Raw genomic sequence first — 20,735 nt, forward strand, 5'->3', positions numbered from 1 at the left:
ATAGAGTAAGAGTGATGTAGAGTGGGGAAGAGAGTGATATAGAGAGAGAAAGGGATAGGGAGAAGATAGAATGAGGGAGGGAGGGAGGAGTGAGAGAGACAGAGAGTAAGTGAAAGAAAGAAAGGCAAGAGGGAGAAATAGAGTGAAAGAAGTAGAGAGAGAGAAGAGTGATATAGATGGAGTGAGCGGAAGAGAGGATGAGTGAGTGAGAGGGATAGATAGATAGAAAGACAGAAGAAGAGCGATAGTGGGAGAGTTATAATGTTAGAGAGAGTGAGATAGAGTAAGAGTGATGTGGAGTGGGACAGAGAGGAATATAGAGAGAGAAAGGGTGTTTGAGAGAGAGCAGGAGAAAGGGATAGCTAGAGTGATAGAGAGAGATAGAGTGGGAGAAAGAGAGAGATATATAGAGAGAAAGGGATAGAGAGTGATATAGAGAGACAAAATGTGAGTGAGAGGATGAGAAAGAGAGAGTGATATAAAGGGAGAGATAGAGAGGTAGAAAGTGATAGAGAGAGAGAGAGAGAGAGAGAGAGAAGGAAGGGGTGATAATTGATAGTGAGTAAGTGTAAAACCCCTGAGGCTTGCCGTGGCATTACTCTCTCTCTCTCCTCTCTCTTCTCTTGACTCAGCTGTCCGCGTGTTTATCGTTTCCTCATTATTATAATATCTGTCTGCATCTCTCCTTTCCTTCCTCTCCTTCCCTTCCTTTGCTCCCCTCATCCCTCCATCCCTCCATCCCACCTCCACCATTCTGCCCATCTGCTTCCACCCGGGCTGTGTTTGTGCTTATCCAGCTGATTTAAATCACTAAGTAAGGAAGAATATCTGAGGCAGCAGTAATATCACTGTTATTACATTGCTGTAACACCTCGTGTGTCCAGACTGTTGTGGTGCATTTCTTTTGACCTGTTTTTTTATTTTATGAAATATTCAGGAAATATAAAGAATAGATGGTGGAAAATATTAAAAGGGGAAAATGTATTAATTAAAATAATAATCAACATTTTTATTTGATAAAACGCCTTTAACTCTCTTCAGAATGTCCTCATATCCTCTCTCTGAAAGCAGAATCAGGGCAGGATTTGCTCCTGGGTTGGAGTATCAGTGTCCAGTTTGTGGTTATCAGGCTGGTCAGGCTGGTGCCTCTGTGCTGTACGTGCTGTCTGCGTTTCTCCCGCTGACCTTGCCAGCGTCCATTTAACCAGTGAAACTCAGCAGTGAACAGAGCTTCAGCAGAGTCACACGTGACGTGGGCTCATATTTCACTGTTTCACGTTTCTCACTAGTACTTACATTTGGAAAATAGGAATAAGGAATGAATAAATACATAAATGAAAAAAAATGAAATGAAAAATAGATAAATAGCCCAAAAAACAAGCATATGGATGCACTGAATATTTGGCAACCAAAATGATTTACCCATAAATGGCCTCTAGTTTCCTTCAAGTCATATTTTTAAAAAAAGATATATATGCAAAAATGTTTGTAGTTTACTTAATATTTTTGAAATAGTATATAAACAAATTGTAAATGCTTTTTTTTAATAAAAAGACAAATTTAGATGGGTGAAAAAAGTGGCAAAATTAATGAAAACCTGAATATTGCCAATAGAATAGGACTAAAAAAAAATAAAAGATTAACAAGACAGATTTGGAGCGGAAAGAAAAGCAAAAGAGAAAAAGATAGGGAGCAAAAAAGAGTAATAGAGTGAGTGTGTACCTTTGAGAAAGAGAGAGAGAGAGAGAGAGAGAGAGAGAAGGTATAGAAAGAAGAGAGATTTGTGTTATACATTTTCTATCTCTATAATGTAGATTCACGTAGGTATTAATGTAGTTTTCGTCTCATTACTTTCTTTTATTAATTATTATTATTTTTTTGTATGTATGTTTTTTTGAACATTGTTATTTTGAGAACTTTAAAGCAAAGAAAGCATCATCAAATGCAATTACTGCAAAGACAATTAAAAACATTATGATGTTGACGAAACTGGCACTCATCAGGACTGCTCCAGAAAAAGAAGAGCAAGAGTTCCCTCTGTTGTACGCTTAAATTGAATCTTCACAGAGTATGTTGGATTGTTTAACACTTTTAAGTTACAAATAATACATGATGGATTGGCTCCAGCTGGATGGTTGTTTCTGGTTAAGAGTATGCAGTGTTTAATTGGCTGCTGCTTCTCGTCAGTGTGTGTTGATTTAGTGCTGAGTGTACAGGATTGTGGATTGTGGAGTGTGTTCATTGTGAAATTCCCTTGGGTGTTAAAAAGACACTATTTAACTGGAACTTTCATTGATTTACAAAGGCTCTTGTTGCCAAATGCAATCAATTCCTCACAGCATTGCTCTCAAATCTAGAAGAAAGCATTTTGTGAAGGGTAGAGACTTTTATTCCATATTAAATCTATTTTAATACCATTGGTTTTAAAATAAACAAAATAAAAAGGTGCCTTAATACTTTTTACTTAATATATATTATATATATATATATATATATATATATATATATATATATATATATATATATATATATATATATATATATATATGTGTATATATGGTTATTGGATGTCCTCCACGGCTGTGCGTTCTGTCTGACCTCCCCGTCCTCCAGGGTCTATCCCAGCTCAGCGTTTCTCCGCCCAGTTTCTGACCTGTGTTGGCCGGGTCTATTTATGTGTGACCTCATATAGAAATGCTGACCTGTGTTTTGCCTGTATTTGAGGCTTAATATAAATTCAGTTTTTAATACTCTATTCTTTAGCTCAGCTCAGCTCATGCCTATTATTCTGAAACACTTATTCTCTTATTGAAGATATTGAGCTATCGGTGCGTCTATTAGATGTGCTTTACTATATTTTTGCTATATTGATGTAGCGAGGTCACACCTGCACTTTGATATGAGGTGAGAATTATTTGAATATTTAATAATAATAAAAAAGCCATCTTCAAAATGGTGTGAGCTTTAACCCACAATCTCGTGTGTATTATGATATCAATACGACATACGAAAAGATATATATTTGATGTTTTTTTTTTATTTCCTTTTTTTATCTTATGAAGATTTAAATGTATTTATTTATATGTCTTTAATAAGTCTTTTGCCTCAAGGCAACATTGTACCACAGTGGACAAATAAAACATTTACATTTACGGTATTTAGCAGACGCCCTTATCCAGAGCGACTTACAACAGTGCTTCAAAGTTACTTAAGATATCCAAAGCTAGTTTGTAGACTAGGATCAAGAGATACATAGAACTTAATCATGTTTAGAACCCTAGGAACCTTTTTTTTTTTTTTTTTAGTTTAGGAACTCTTTAAAAAGATGCGTCTTCAGTCGACGTTTGAAGATGGCGAGTGACTCTGCTGTTCTGACATCCAGTGGAAGTTCATTCCACCACCTTGGTGCAGCACAGAGAAGAGTCTAGATGTCTGTTTTCTGTGTGTTTTGAGGGATGGAGGTTCAAGCCGAGCCGTACTGGAAGCTCTAAGAGCTCTTGGTGCAGATCTGGCTTTGACCAGAGTGTCAGAGTGTATTGGCCGATGCTAATTATTTACAAAATGCTATATTATATGGTTAATATTTCAAACCAATACTTGTACTACTGTACATATTTATTGCTTGCCAAAAAAGGACCAAGCGAAACATACTGAACTACAATTTGTCAACAACTCTACACATCACTCCCGCAGGTGATGATCAGCTGTTGATCAGCACAGGCGTCTGGGTTTGCTGCACTTTTCTCTGAGCGCAGTCGCTACTCTGTAATGCTACATAATCAGCAGTTCGAATAGAGGCAGGGCCATCAGCTGCCGGAGCCCTGAGAGCGCACAATTGGCATTGCTCTCTCTGGGTTGGTGGGTACAGTAGATAGCGCTCTTTCCCCTCATCACTCCTAGGGTGATGTGGATCAGCACAAGGCTGCGTCTGTGAGCTGCTGTATCGGAATGGGTGGGTCAGTTGACCAGATACAAAAATGCTCTTTTTTTCAAGGGAATTAGTGAATCATTATGGGTTACATGTGTTGAAGGTCATGTGACCACTTTTTTTATTTTTATGTTTTATTTTTTTATTTGTGCTCCCCTCCCCTGTGTAAGCATATTGACCAAATGTTAAATGTTTGAAATTAATCATTTTTGATTTTCAAAAAGCTATAATGGTATAATAGGCGATGTTGCCTGTAGGCAGCAATGCACTATAGAGTTCTCAGAGTTCATTTCAGTGGAAAAAGCGTCAGATTACAAAATAATACTTAATATAAAACAAGAGTACCCAGTCTGTTCCGTTAATCTCCGGTGACAGCCCGGCCCCCTCATGGTAATTCTGCGACAGTGTCAGGAAACAAAAGGTCACCATTACTCACTGTCTTTGGGGCTTTGTTAAGCATAAAATTAACTTCTTAATCTGTCATTGCGTGTGTGCAGCACCATACCATAAGGAGGCTGTTAAAGTGCCGTTAAATTAACGCTTTAGTGCTTTTGAGCGCTTTATGGAGAGAGAAGAAGTGGCGCCGTCACCTCAGAAATAGATAACAATTACCTCAAGCTTCAGATTTCGTCTTAATTGCCAGAACAGAAAGGTGATAACTGGTTTATCATGCAAAACCGGTTATTTTCAGCAGGCTGGGAGAGCGTCTCCTGGTATTTTTCCCTCGTAAGAGCTTTTTGGCACTGCTCTGGTGAAGAACGCCTGATGAAACTCAAGCACTCAAGCATGGAAAAAGTGGGGAAAAAAAGGAAAAAGCGAATGAATAATTCCTTATGCAAATGCGCTTTGGTCGTGAGAATTAGCACGGATGGCCACGGAGGCGTTGAGGAGACGGGGTTTGGTTGGGAGCCACAGGGGCCTTTAGCTCATCCTTACTCATTCACACCACGGATTTCATTTCCATTAAGCCGCTCTGATTAAACCCCGTCATCGGCCGCAGCTCGCTGTTCACGCCGAGCCAAAACGCTCGCAGTCCTGACGCTGCTCACCTGACAAGGTGATGACAAAGCCTTCTGTTGGACCACAAGCATTTTAGACATTTATCTAAAAGCATCCGGGCCTGTCTACCTCTACCATTTATCATCACAAGGCCATTGTGCCCTATCTTACATCCTGCGCAAAGGGTGTCTGTAGGAACATTGCTATCTTACACTCCACCAACAGCCTATTTTCACACCTTTCACCTGCATCGTCTAAATAGCAATGGTGCTGGAAGTGAGGTGTGCTCAGGTCAATTTCTAGTGTATTACTATCTTGTCAATGGAAAACACAGGTGGGCCACTAAATGAGAATGCAACTTCAATAGACAGAGGTCAATCGTCAGACGCTCATTGCTATCTTGGTTCATTGCTAACGCAGGCGCGCCACACATGCCCAGTCAGAGCGAGTCTGGCTCTTAAAAAGAATGGCAAGTGGCACGCTGACTGGCTTATTTCACGTTACGCCCAAAAACACACCCGTGATTAATTAAGAGAATTAGTACCTTTCTTTTGCACCTTTCGAGGCGCGCAAGGATTACTTTTCCCGTCGTTACGATACCGAAAACACACAGGCACGCTCTAAATCAAGCTGCACAGTGCATGGTTGACTAACCGCCTATAGATCGATCACCAAAATAAGGCCTAAAGTGTTTTTTTGTGCTTCACACAATGCGCTTTAAATCATCCAGTATCATACAGTAACTACAGAACCTGAATATTGGTTCAGTAATAGCACTAATAATGCTTACATGTACAGCTCTGGACAAAAAAAAAAAAGAAACCATTTAAAAATGATTTTCTTTGATTTTACCAAATTAAAAACCTACGGAATATAATTAAGAGGAAGATGGATCACAAGCCATCAAACCACCAAACTGAACTGCAGTCATAAAGTTATCTAAAAGCAGTGTGTAAGCCTGGTGGAGGAGAGCATGATGCCAAGATGCATGTTTAAAACTGTGATTAAAAACCAGGGTTATTCCACCAAATATTGATTTCTGATCAAATAAATAATTAGCAGTTTAGTCAACTACTAAAATAGTCATTAGTTTCAGCCTTACTAAATAATAAGCCTGCAGTTTAAAGGGTTAAATGTAGGAAAACAGTAGCTGACTAATAGGTTTTGCTACAGGCTTTAGAACATCTTCTGTTCTATAAGCTCAATCCTGCTGTAAATCCAGATCAGTTTGACAACAACGTTTGAGTTCAGGGATTAATCCCTGTCTGAAAAACGTTCCTCGCCACAATATACAGCATGTGTCCCTGACTGACACCCGGCAGCAGCAGCAGCAGCAGATCAGCACTCAGACAGAAAAAAAGAGAAATAAAACATAACAGCTGGTCTGGGATACATCGACGGATGTATGACAACACCCACTTTAGTTTTGTGGTAGATACATTATAAATATTACATTATTTTATTTTTGCTATTTTATTCATTTGTTTTAATATTACTATTTACTATTATTACTTTTACTATTATTATTTATTACTTTTAACATTGACATAACGTGAATCTGGCTGTTGTTCTACACAATGTAGCTCACATTCTTTATAAATGGACCAATGACCAATAAATAAGTTACTTGGAATAAAAAAATAAAAAATAAAAACTTCCATTGTGAGCATTTCCAACAAATAACCATATACAGTATCAACCATTTTTTTCCATTTTTTTTTTCTTCATTTCCTCAAAAAGTTAGAAATATCTCTTAAATATCAGGGTGTTGCTAAGCTACATTTGTTAAATTTATTTTGAAAAAAAAAAAAATAATAATGTGATATTTGTATTTAGGGACAAATCGCTCAACCCTAGACTCATTTAAATGATGAATTAATTGGTACTGCGTAATACTATACAGATTATATACTACTATGTTTTTATTAGATATTAGTAAAAAATCCTTTAAAACAATTAATAATGTCTTAACTAGTGTCAATTAATAATAAGTTAAACCATTAAGAGTGATGTAAATAATGTTATTTAATGGTTTTATTGTAAAGTGTTACCAACGTTTATATGCATGCACTAAATAAGCCACACACGCTTTAGTTTTGTGGTAGATTTATTTTTGTTACATTATTTCATTTTTGTTATTTTTTAAATTTTGTTTTACTATTAATCTATACTAATACTTTTACTATTTACTATTATTTTATACAATATCAGGGTGTTGCTAAGCTACTGTTTAGGAACTATACAAACCTTTATAGGTGTTTTTTTTTTTTCTTTTACTAAGTTTATAAAACTTATTTATATTAAATACAATTTGTACAATAATTATTACATTTATTAAATTGATTTTGAAAAAATGTATATAATGTTATATTTATATTTAGGGACAAATCGCTCAACCCTAAAGTCTCAACGAAATGATGAATTAATTGATACTGTATAATACTATACATATTATACATTACTACATGATTACTAATGATTAAGAATGTTGTACATAATAATGAATTGAGATATTAGTAAAAAAAAATCCTTTACAACAATTAATAATGTCTTAACTAGTGCCAATTAATAATTCGTTAAACCATTAAGAGTGATGTAAATAATGTTATTTAATGTTTTCATTGTAAAGTGTTACCAAAATGTTGTATAATAATAAAAGGGGAAATGGTTAATATATGGTGATCTGCTAAAAGAGCTCAGTTTTATATTTCTCCTGTAAATTTGATATATGGTGTGTGTTTAGTTTTGTGTGACAGTGGTGTTATTATATATAATAAATATATATATATATATATTTATTTCATTGCTAACACAGCAGTGTTATATATATATTGTATATATTGGAGTGTGTTGGTTGGGGATGGCTGTGGTCGTTTTGTTCTGGCCGGTGGGTTTTATATATTAAATGTCTGGGAACGTGTGAATTATGTAAGAGTCTGGAACCCTGTACTAAGTCTCTGGAAGAGAAAACTCCTTAGGATTAAACCATGAAAAGCCATGAATAAATCTCTCTCTCTCTCTCTCTCTCTCTCTCTCCCTCTCTTTTTCTCTCTCATTCTCTGTCTCCATTCACCCATGATTGAATCTCTCTGTTGAGATGATCCAGGTCATCGCTACATTTTCTGTTTCATTAAAACTGCTTTTCTCTCTCTCTCCTAATTTCCCCGCTCCAGTTTTCTGCCTCTGTTACTTTATATTAAAGTTTATATATATATATATATATATATATATATATATGATTCAGCTTCTAATAAATGCCTGTGTAATCTGTGTAATTTTTAATACATATATCAACTCTGCAGGTGTAAAAATGCATCATTTTATGCATCATAGTGCATCATGAATGCACATCTAATTGTTTTGCCTGTTAAAATGTTTTATTATCGATATTCTGCTAATTTATTTTGAGTAAAATAAGTCTTGGATTGTGCCCAAACAATGCATTCAAACTGAATTGTGGGAAAAAAAAAAAAAATATATATATATATATATATATATAAAATTTATTTCATTAATTTAGTATTTGTCTAGGTCTCCCCATATCACAAAGTACTAGTAACATGAGGACCAGATGTTTATTTACTGATATTATCTTTTATCTTTTATGGTAAATATTAGGGGGACTGGTAGACATAGGGGAGGAAGTGGTAGAGTGGGATCCCAAAACTCCAACTCCCAGAATTCTCGGCGGTGATCAGCATCAACCAGCTGCACCTGTGCACTACCCTATATAAACCTTAGTCAAACCAGACCTCACTGTTGCACCCTAACAGAGTGGTGACCAGGAAAAGAAAAGAAAAGAAAATGTGATTTCAAAAGAAGGAAATATATCTGGAAAGAAAGCCACAAAAAAGAAAAGAAAAGAAAAGAAAATATCTCAAAAGAGAGCATAAAGAGAGGAATGATGTGTGCTCAGCCAGTTTTGAGTTTGGTTGTGTTTTAGTTTGGTTTATTTGAAGTTTAAAGCTGTCTTTTGTTGGTGAAAGCCATTGGTACATGTGGCATTTCCTTCGTTCTGTTTCCCGCCTTTTTTCCACACCTCTTGTATTTTTTTTTCTCCACCCGTTCTCCAGTCTCCTTTGAAAACCAGTTGCTTAAGCACAACACCTATAAAACAATTATTTCAAAACCACTACTAGAACTGAATAATAAATAATAGAACTATATCCTATATAAGTATATAAATATATATACAAATATATCCATTATATATTCATTATATAAATCGCCATATCTGCTCTGCACTTGGATCCCACACCTACCCCAACCGTAACAGTTAGCCTTTCCAGATTAGGGTGATTAGTTAGCAAACTGTACCAGTGCTTTATTAATAACTTTGTTCGCTTTTTCCAGTTGAATAAAACGTTTATTTATGCATTTATTAATTTTTTAACCACTGTTGTAGAAATGAAAATGAATGCAGATAATTTGAGGATGATAAAGAGAAAAATCCAACAAGTAGGGCTTCATAGATTCTTTAGTTTTGTATTTGCTGATTCTTGCTTTCGATGTTTAAGATCAGTATTAAGATTAAAATCAGAACTTCTGTATCTTTTATCATCAGCGATGAGCACAACGTTTCTGCAGTCTCCACTCTCATGCTGAATCATGATCTTCATAAACACGTTCCTCCATTAGTGGGTGGAGAGCGGCGGCGGCTGCATTAGTCAGCCTGAAAGAGATCTAGTAGTGATGTGAAGAGGCTTCATCTGTATGCAGAGCACTCACCAGACCGCCGGAGCCGCGATTCAGAGAAATATAAATAATATCAGTTATATCCCACCTATATGTACAGCGCTCTGTGATGAATAGCGTCTGTTTCCTGTCCTTTTTAAAGCGGGAACATCCTGCACATCCTGCGCATCCGTCTGCAGTGCAGGTATAAAGGAGGGAGGCAGGCGGTGATGCAGTGTTGCAGTGCTTTTGTTTATTGTTGTGATTTTAATTGTTTTTACACTGTAGAGTCATTGGGTATTGAGGCATCTGCACATTCATTGTTTTGCTGAAATTAAAAGTGTTAAAATGAGTTTATCCTGCTTTTGTTAGAGTAACTATATATATATATATATATATATATATATATATATATATATATATATATATATATATATATATATATATATATATTAGGGGTGGGCGATATGGCCCTAAAATAATATCACGATACTCTTGGCGATATGACGAAATACTGAATAAAATAAAAATGATTTCAAGAAAACACTACTGCAACAAAATGAATATAAAATTTTCTTATTGCATATTATATGATATGGCACACCCCTAAATCAAATTTTAAACAATACAAGACATTAATCAGTAACATTAATTTGTAACAGAAGTCAGTGATCCAGAATGTCATGGTACTAATAATAATGTCCTCTACATATCTCCATATATCCAGGATTAAAGTAAAATAAATGATACTGGACAGATATAATATAGTCTTTAGTAGATATGTAATGGTGATAATTAGGGGTGAGTGACATGGCACGATATTTCAGGGTATAATATCGTTCACGATATTGAAAAATGTTGCCGATTATACTGTGGACGATATGATATGGCACATATATATCACATATAGCACATATTTATATATATATTGTGATATTTAACAATGCAGGGCTCATGACGTCATCAGCCCTGCCACCACTCACGTGCTGTCTCGCGTCTGGACCGATCAAGAGCTTAAAACCCAAGAAAAACAGCAAACCAACAGTAATCGGCCCTTTAATCAGGCATTTAAATGGCTTTTTAAAAGGTAAAAAAGAGCATTTTTCTGGGATTAAAAGCGTGAATTCAGCTGTAACTGGAAATATCTGTGCAAAGCTTTCCACACGTGCTCATGTTTCCAAGCACGTGCCCAACCATGTGGATGGAGGCCATGCGGTTACCTCGTGTTTACTCCTCGCACTCCTTCTCGTTCTTCTCAGGCAGCAGCAGCCTGTCACTCACACAGACACAGAGACAGCGCTGTGTATCTACTTTGCTTTTTGTGTCAATAATCAAAACATAGCAACATGACATGTTTGATTTAATTGCCTTGAAAAGAGTATTTTTTGTTTTTATATGCTGTAGACACGTCAAGTGTCACACACACACACACACACTTGATTGAGTTGTTCAAGTCGTCAGACGTTTCTGAATGGGGGAATCAGGTGGATCTGATTAGAGCTTCAATAAAACTCTGCAGGGGAATCAGCAGGAGAGAAACTCATTAAGTCACGTACTGCATACACTAATACACTATTACTACACACACACACACAAACAAAGCTGACTTACAGTACCTGTTAAAAGTTTGGACACACCTTAAATACAGTGTTTTTTATTATTTTTAAATGTTCTGCATTGTAAATTAATAATAAAGTCATACTTACTATAAAGAATATAAAGAAAATCATATAGAGTTATTTAGTAAACCCCAAAAAAGTGTTAAACAAGAATGTTTTATATTTTAGATTCTTCAAGATAGCATCTCTTGTTGAGTGTATTATTGCAATTATACTATGGTTCCATTATCGCTGTTTGTTAAAAGATTCTGAGTTAAAGAGGATGATGGTTATAAACCCTCGCCAGTTAAAAGATTTCCATTGCTGCTCTGTTTGTAGCTGCATTGCTGCTAGGTTACCTGTATGTGGTGGAGTACTACATGGAGAGCTTCGGTTACAGTGCATAACCGGCTGATAACGGCACTCATAGACAAATATTTTTGACTGCTACTTTATAATTTAGGGTGATTGGATTACATATACAGCTCTGAAAAAAAATAAGAGACCACTTCAGTTTCTGAACCAGTTTCTCTGATTTTGCTATTTATAGGTTTATGTTTGAGTAAAATGAACATTGTTATTTTATTCTATAAACTACAGACAACATTCCTCCCAAATTCCAAATAAAAATATTGTCATTTAGAGCATTTATTTGCCGAAAATGAGAAATGGCTAAAATAACAAAAAAAGATGCAGAACTTTCAGACCTCAAATAATGCAAAGAAAACAAGTTTATATTCATAAAATTTCAGAAATCAATATTTGGTGGAATAACCCTGGTTTTAAATCACAGTTTTCATGCATCTTGGCATCATTTTCTCCTCCACCAGTCTTACACACTGCTTTTGGATAACTTTATGCTGCTTTACTCCTAGAGTATGAATTCAAGCAGTTCAGTTTGATGGTTTGATGGCTTGTGATCATCCATCTTCCTCTCGATTATATTCCAGAGGTTTTTAATTTGGTAAAATAAAGGAAAAACATCATTAAGTGGTCTCTATTGTCACTATTAAAACAGTAGTTATGTAACAGATACACATTGTCTCACTCAGATACTTGTCTAACCTTATTTGTTACAGTGAAAATAAATTGAATTCATATTCTGTGTGTTCATATAATTTATATTATGTTTGTAATTGTGATTGTGGTCAGCAAATACAAGTATACAGTAGTTAAGGCTTTCTCACATAATTGTGATCAGGTGATTGTGTAATTATAGTGTTATATCTAACACAGTATTTAATATTTATCACTCTAGCTGTCAGTTATGCAGTATTGTGCTGTGAACAATAATCAACATATTTACTGACCAGCATTTCTGTTTGTTCCTCCTCAGATTTTCCACATGACCTATGACCTGGCGAGTGCAGTGGTACGAATCTTTAATCTGATTGGTATGATGCTGCTGCTGTGTCACTGGGACGGCTGCCTGCAGTTCCTGGTGCCTCTGCTCCAGGATTTCCCTCCGGATTGCTGGGTGTCGTTAAACGGTATGGTTGTAAGTATTCAACCTCTTTTTCATTCCTTCGTTTGTTATTTTTTTATCACCACTATGTAGAGAATAATGTCTTGGGAAAGTTTGGGAATGTCCATTGGACTGTGTTTTAAAGTGATTTTATGATGCGTTTATGGTGTATTTATTGGTGTAAATGGTGTTTTTATATGGTGTAGACACCAGCATTGCATTTCGCATCTATTAACTGATTAAGTATTATTACTCAAATACATATGAGTCATTTTTTTTCACCATATTTTATAATCAAAATCTAAATAATGAAGAAAGTTTGGACGGTATGGAAAACGCACATAAAATAAAACTGCAATGTTTTGCGTTAGTTTTAAGAATCCAAGATAATATACATAATATACATTAATATACATCCATTATTGCATTTCAAATGAAGTAGTTTTATTGACAGTGGTGCATATGTACAGGACAAGTTACAGCAACAAAATAAAAATAAAAAATAAAGATAAATCAATAGTTGATTAAAGTACAACTAAATTAAATACATTTTTAATTAATTAATAATATAAGAATGAAATAGGAGACACAAGATTATCTGGAAAAATTAATAGATGTTTCTGGAAAAGATGTGGGGACCTATTATCCTATTATCGATCAATAGGCAAACATATCATGGGTGTGTTTTTTTGGGCGTGTCACTTGCTCTTCCCTTTAAGAGCCAGGTGCACTCTGACTTTGGCGGATTGCTATTTCAGGGGCGCAGCTGCCATGTCCAACGCTTCTCAGCAGAGAAAACTGAGCTACACCTTCACGCTTGTTTATTCTGTATATTGTTAATGTAAAAGTTTGCAAATCTGGCAACAGGCACATGCTATGGGTTTGTGCACTGCTGCGTCTGTGTTGACAATTCACTGCCAAGATAGCAATGAACGTCTGACTGTTGACCCCTGTCTAGGTCTAGTTTTTCAGTCAATGGCGCACCTTTGTTTTCTTTTGCCAAGATAGCAATACGCCAGAAATGTACCTAAACACACCTCATTGCCAGACCACCACACACAGCAGTGTGAATATATTCACAAGAACCGTTGCTATTTAAACAATGCAGGCGGAAGGCATGGAAAAAAAAAACTGTTGGCAGAGTGAAAGATAGCAATGAACAATGCATTATTGCAATGCATTATTACAAACCCCGGCTTTTAAGCTTGCTGCTGATAACAGTCTAAATTAATTAATCTGACCACAATACATATTTCCACAGAGTGATTGTTTATCCCAGATGCCCTAGAGTACAGAGAAATTGATGCAATCTAATAAAACAAGGCAGATACTAAACAAAACAATAATATAAAATATCTTGGGTTTAAACCTTTTTGTACTGTAATAAAAGTCTGAATTAAATGTAAAAAAACAATGCACTTTTTTATTTGCATTTCCCTCCTGTCCAAACAATTGAATTCAGTAAGAAATGAAACTGATGCACGCTCTAACCATTCTGTTACTGATGCTTTTAATCAAGATTAACATCCTCAACCTCGAGTATTAAAGACAGAGAGAGAGAGAGGTGAAAATACAAAACTCAGCAGTGCATAACCCAGAATTTTAGGTCAGAACAGATTATATCCAGCGTTGAAGAGAGTCGGGGAGAAGGAGAATTAGCAGTGCAGTGATAAAGGCTAACAATGATTTAACTGCTGTGGGAGGAATTAAGGGTTTAAAGCAAAAATCCCCTCATTTTCATCCATGATAAATGTGAACGAAGTCAGATATTTAAAAGATCACTTCACACTGACATGGCAAATATCATGAGACATTAAACAGTATCCCAGTAGTGTCCCATGACTTTTGTCATGTGATGTGAGGGCTAAAGATCACTGCATTGACCTGTGGGACCTGTGTGGTACATCACAGTAAACTGTGTGGGGTGTGGCCTCCAACCCCAGTTTGTCAGGTATAGACAGCAGAATGCAAACAGTGCTATTTTTCTGCTGAACAGGTAATCACTGGGCTTCAGTAAGGTTGCTTCCCATATCTAGGTAATTTAGCACTACTATTAGCATAGTAAAGACAGGCATTTTGGACATTGCACACATATACATTCACTGACCAACTACTACGAGTAAGACTTTATGTGGATCTCCGTGGAAACTATCTGAAGTGTAATTACGGTGCGTGGCATTGGATAAATAGCAATTTTATTAAACATAAGGAGAGGAAACTCAGAGATGTCTATCTGGACAGGACTAAAATTACCGGAGGAGCACGGAGTTCAGAGAAAAACAGTAGATAATTCAGCCTGTCATTTTCTCAGAGGACTAAGGTCTGAGAAAACATGCACATGGTCGTTCTGGACGGGAATAAAATCACAGAGGATAAAAGAGAGAAAAACTAATTCTGTCCAGATATGGGCTAAGATATATTACAGATGCACATGTGACACTGTGAATTAAATGCCAGCACCAAAATGTCCAATGCCAACTTCAAAAATGTCCCATCATCCATCTGCACCCACCATCAGGCCTCACTCAAGCTCTTATTATAATTCACTTTGCCTTGCCATGAGCACACTGGTCAGTGCTTATCCTTACTCATGACAAGATAACACCTTATGCACCTTATACTCGTATACAGGTGTGGACAATCCCATTGGAAAAAATAAGGTTATCATGCTTAATTCACATACTGCCAAACTAACTTTCAGCGTGAGATATATATATATATATATATATATATATATATATATATAAATACCAGCACACTGTTACAGTTCAGCTTCAGATTTAGGGGGGGGGTGGATATGAAAATGTCAGGGAGTGGCAGTGCGTGAGTGTGGAGCGATGTGGGTATTTAGAGCTGGCGTAGCCGGTGATGAAAAGAGTGAGGCTGTGAAAATTGAGCAGAACGTAACGGCTCTACTTGACCTTTACGAAAGCAGAGCTGGATCAGGGCTAAACAGCAGATGGCTGGACGGGCTTTCCAATTACACATCATATCGAAGCGAAAACGGCCGATTAAAAAGCCGGGATGAATTCCTTTTTAGCGCCACTTGGCTCCGTTGTTTAACTCATAATCTTCAAGGTCAAATGGTGGTCTGCCAATGCAGCAGGCATTCAGAACACACACTTTCTACCCTCTCTCTCTCTATTTCTCTCTCTCTCTATTTCTCTCTCTCGCTTTCTTTTGGCTCTTTATCTCTTCCCTACTCTTGAGCCAGGTCTTGGATGCCATCCAGTTCTTAGCCTCTCTCTCTCTCTCTCTCTCTCTCTCTCTCTCCGTCTCTCTCTCTCTCTCTCTCTCTCTCTCTGAAGGAGGAAAGCCTCTGAGAAGCTTTTAGAGTCTAGCTCTTTCAGTTTCCCAGAAGCATCAGAGAACACAAAGATGCTGCAGCAAGAGACACTTTGAACGCTCTCAATGCAGAGTCTCCACAATGTTCTGCTTGTGGGTGGTCCTGCCCAGCACCACTTTATTCCCTGCACCTAGACTATATGTATGACAAAAGTATTGGGACACCTGTTTAATTCTTGTCTTATAGCGATTATAAGACAAGATCAGCAACTACCTAATCTCATCTTTACTGAAAACCAAAAGAGCCTACTCAAATTATTTATTGAACACTAAGAATGTTGATTTAACAGTGTGAATGACCATTTGAGTCAACCAGCATGGCCAAACTGGTCCACCACAATATAATAAGCTTGATGGCTACCCAGTTTGATGTTGATAGTCTATTAAACTCAAATAAATATGTCATTGTTGTCCTGCAAAAACCTTGCAACTCTATTTTTTTTTTTTTAGCAAAGAGAGAACATTATATGTGGGCCAAATGTTTGGCAACATTTTGAGAAAGTTCCAGCAAGGTAAGCCTGTGATGTTACAGAAACCATGTGAAAACGTGTGAAATAATAAAGTGCAGCACATTCTTTTTCGATTTGATGTTAAATGTTTGATTTAACATTTGTTTCATTTAACATTTGTCTTTTAGCAAGACGAATGATAGTGACCTCATCTTTAACTACCCAGCGTAACGCTACTGAATCACATGACACCAGGCATGGAAAATGACACAATTGGGCACAATTAAGACATATTCATTGTGAGGTGTACTTGTGTACACTTGTGTTGCCAGTTATATAGACATGAATGACTGTGTGTTGAGTAATTTTTTAGAAGACAGTAAATATATACTGTTATACAGGTTGCACACAATCTACTCTAAGTTATGTTTTCTAAGTTTCATTTTAATAGGGTTGTCCCAATGAAAGGTATGATCAAATATTTGCAGAAGTGTTAAGGGTGTATGCTCACGTTTGTTGGATACTGTATATGGTTGGAATTTTGGATGAAGTAGCCAAAGACGAAGAGTGTAGGTAGAAGTAGGTGTACCCAAAATTGGACAGGTTAGGAGGTCAGTTCATTCAATAGTCAAATGAATCATATTTACTAGCAGCAGAATGAATATTAGTGATTATCCAACCCCTCAGCTCTCAGTGTGGGTTTATCTGTCAACAAAGATGTGCATTTTCCAACCACGTGTATGTCTACGGGCACGGGAAAACCGCGGCCTCATCACAGTCTTTTAGCTTAGCATCATATTAGATAACAGAGATGTGCGGTTACGCAACATCTCTTTACAGATGCCATAGGGTTCAGAGTTACTGGAGGTTCACTGAGATACAAATGTGCAGTATAGAGTCTCGGCATGCTTTTTTTTTTATATAAAGTCTATAATGTCTATATTGTGGAAAGAAAAATGTCATTCAGAAATTGAATGATTTTGAAATATATTTTGTCTCACAGGCATTAAAATCAATTCAAAATCATTTTTTTGTGCTAAAATGTTCTAGTAGAAAATGTGAATAATTATGCAATCGGTCAAGATGGAAACATCCCAACAGAAGGAAGCACTGTAGCCTGCACTGAAAACCCACACATTGTTTGAGCTCAAATGATGTAGTCTATTTTACATAAAATTGGAAATTTCTGAACACTTCTCAACTATTTTGACTCATTTGAACATTTGTGGACACATATATACATTTAAACTGAGATCTTTGATTTGAACCAATTTATAATAACTTCAGTCTGTTGCCATTAACAGCTTCTTTTCCATTGGCTTCTGTCACAATCTATTTGCATACTGGGTGTGTCCAACAGTTTCTGACTAACACTCACCATCAGTGTGTAGTGATTCCCCCTGGGCTACCTTAGAAATAAATCAACTTCCCCTTTAGTTGTAATAACTTGATGTTTTAATTTATGCTAACTCAGGTTTTTATTCCCATTACTTACAAAAAATGAGCAAACCAGCTGCATTTAAGTAAATTCAACTTATCCGGTGTACACTATAACAAAAATAAAAAAGTTAAATCAACTTCCCCTTTAGTTGTAATAACTTGATGTTTTCAGTCATGCTAACTTAAGTTTTCATTACCCATTACTTAACTTTTTTAAGACAACTGGTTTCCTCAAATTTCTTAAATAAATTCAACTTATCCAGGCTTACAGTGTGGTTTTTGAGTCAAACGATAGTTTTCTCAGTTGTGTAGCATGAACTGCTAAACGATGCTTTTCAAGCTGACGCCGAGCGATCGCCGATAAACCACAGACACCTGACAAATATCTAGCAGGTTTAATATCTAGACCAGTCAGCGACTATGAGACAAGAGCAGCAAATAAAAGCCAATGGGTTTACATAGGTAGAGAACCACCTGTCATCACAATTATTTTTTTGTACATAGCGTTCCCAGGTAGACGAACATTAACAACCAAAGCGTTCAATAAAAAAGTTCTTAGAACATCTGGAAAACTTGACAGTTAGAACCGTCTAAGAATGTTAACTGTAATGTTTAGAAAAAGTTCAACTCACCAAAAATGGTTAGTTTTTTTAGTTTTTATTAGTCTATTTCATCTAGCGTAACCATCAAATACCAGCTTAGATCATCCAAAAAAAATATATATATATATATGTATAAAATCTTTATATTTATACCTGTATTTTATATTGAAATGTTATTATGTTCCAATATCATGCAGCCCTATTGCTCAGTCAGACATAATTCAGTTGAGTGGTCTAAAAATCAAGTTAGCAGCTCTCCAATCCAGTTTAGGATATCCGTGTATTCCAGGCCTTCGTTTTAATAGCCTAGCGATTTTAACAAAGCAGAGTCACAGAGGGCCGTTTAAGGGCAGCCGTTTCATTACTGTATTAGCTGAAGTTGTACGAGTCCTGGGAGAGGAGAGCGAATGAGGAAACTAAAGTGTTGATTTCAGCAGCAAAACTTCAAAACTCATTACAACCTGCTGAAATTCCCTTATAACACACACAGCAGTAAAACACTGTAAAATCTTTATTAACTCCAGAATCTTTCAATGTTTAATTGACTTTATGTTCATTCTGCTCCATCTGCTCTGTGGCTGCTGGTGGAGATTCTTTATTTTACTCTTGATACTCTGTAGACAAAAGTATTGAGACATTGTTTGTTTCTTCTGAAATCAAGGCAATAAAAGATCATACATGTTTGCTTTTGTTGGAGTAACTGCCTCTACTGTGCAGAAAAAGGATTTCAATCAGATTTTTCGAGAATTGCTATAAGGATTTGCTTGCATTCAGCCATAAACAACAGCATTAGTGAGGTTAGCGAGGTCAGGATGTTGGATGAATTTACCATCTCCAAATCCCAAAGTTACTGGATGGAGCTCCATCATTCCAGAGAACACAGTTCTTCCACTGCTCCACAGCTTAATACTGAGGCTTTATACCCTTTCAGTCTCTGTGTGTTCAAGGCTGTAAGAGCAAGTTACCAGATTCTGTGTTGGACGTTGGATGTTATCTTTTTTTTTAGTTTCTGAGCATACACAGCGCTGTTCCACCAAAAGAACTGTGGTTCTTAAACCAGTTCTGTTCCGGCTTATAAGAACCCTGGTGTAGGAACCGGGGGTGGGGGAGGTAATAGGTGAAATAGGTGGGTAGGTGATACCGCAGAAAAAGCAGAAATTGTTTTGAAATAAACTTTTATTTTGAAAGTGCGCTAAAATCTGCACCCCCGCCATAAAAAGCACCTGCTCTCTGAAGTGCATTTCTAAGTAAAGATGGTGCATACGCACTCCTGAGAGGGGGTGCTTTTACTGGAAACCATGTTCAACTAGTATCTATCATATATTAAATCACTACGACTGACATTAACTGAGGCGAGTGAGACCTGCAGTTCTTTAAATATTGTTCTGAATTCTTTTGGGACCTCCTGGATGAGTTGTTCATTCCCTTTTGGAGTCATTTCAATCGGCCAGTCACTCCTGGGAAGGTTCACCAGTGTTCCATGCTTTTTCCATTTGTGAATAATAGTGAATCACTGTGGTTCTCTGAAGTCTTAATGTCTTAGATTTTTTTTTTGTACCATTATATATGATCAATAACTTTGTTTTCTTATCTGTTTTTTTTTTTTTTTTTGTATTCCTTTAGATCGTGGCATAATGTCTGCCTGTAGCCTTTTTGAGATATTTTTTCTGCTTCATGTTGTCAGACAAGTTCTGTGATTTATCACAGTTTATTTTCTGTGATTTATCACAGTTTATTTTCTGTGATTTATCACAGTTTATTTTCTGTGATTTATCACAGTTTATTTTCTGTGATTTATCACAGTTTATTTTTAGGGGGCAAACAATTTTTCCACAAATTAGAGATTTATTTATTTTTTTTGCTTTAATACATTAAATTATTGTTTAAAAAGTGCTTTTTTATATTTACTCAGGTTATCTGATATTATAAAGTTAGTTTGATAATTAAAAAAATATATAAGTATAACAAAAATGCAGAAATAAAATAAATCTGTAAGGGGGCAAATGGCAAATACTTTTTCACGTCACTGTATGCACGTGTGTGTTTTTTTAAAACACTTTTTAAAAAGTTTTCCTAAAGCTAGCTGACTAGTGCGCTAATTAGAGTCTACTGCAGCCCAGGGTGAGAATGTGTTCCAATTAAGATCTCCAGCTCTTCACGTTCCCTCCTCCCCTCCTGTTACTCACGGCCACTTGTGTAACGTAGGTATGACGCACTTGATGAAGACGTATTAAA

The 20,735-nt window shown here is 36.3% G+C and overlaps 1 protein-coding gene across 2 annotated transcripts in view; it reads left to right on the top strand.

The window, feature by feature from the left end:
- Window positions 1–20,735, top strand: part of LOC103022855 (potassium/sodium hyperpolarization-activated cyclic nucleotide-gated channel 1) — a 183,731-nt gene that overhangs the window by 91,035 nt on the left and 71,961 nt on the right. For both annotated transcript variants that reach the window (XM_022676552.2, XM_022676548.2), the window contains exon 3: window positions 12,536–12,697. In XM_022676552.2, coding sequence (XP_022532273.2) covers window positions 12,536–12,697 — 162 coding nt within the window. The remainder of the gene's footprint in view (window positions 1–12,535; window positions 12,698–20,735) is intronic.

The sequence above is a fragment of the Astyanax mexicanus genome, chromosome 17 (genome assembly GCF_023375975.1).
Source record: "Astyanax mexicanus isolate ESR-SI-001 chromosome 17, AstMex3_surface, whole genome shotgun sequence".
Classification (NCBI taxonomy): Eukaryota; Metazoa; Chordata; class Actinopteri; order Characiformes; family Acestrorhamphidae; genus Astyanax; species Astyanax mexicanus.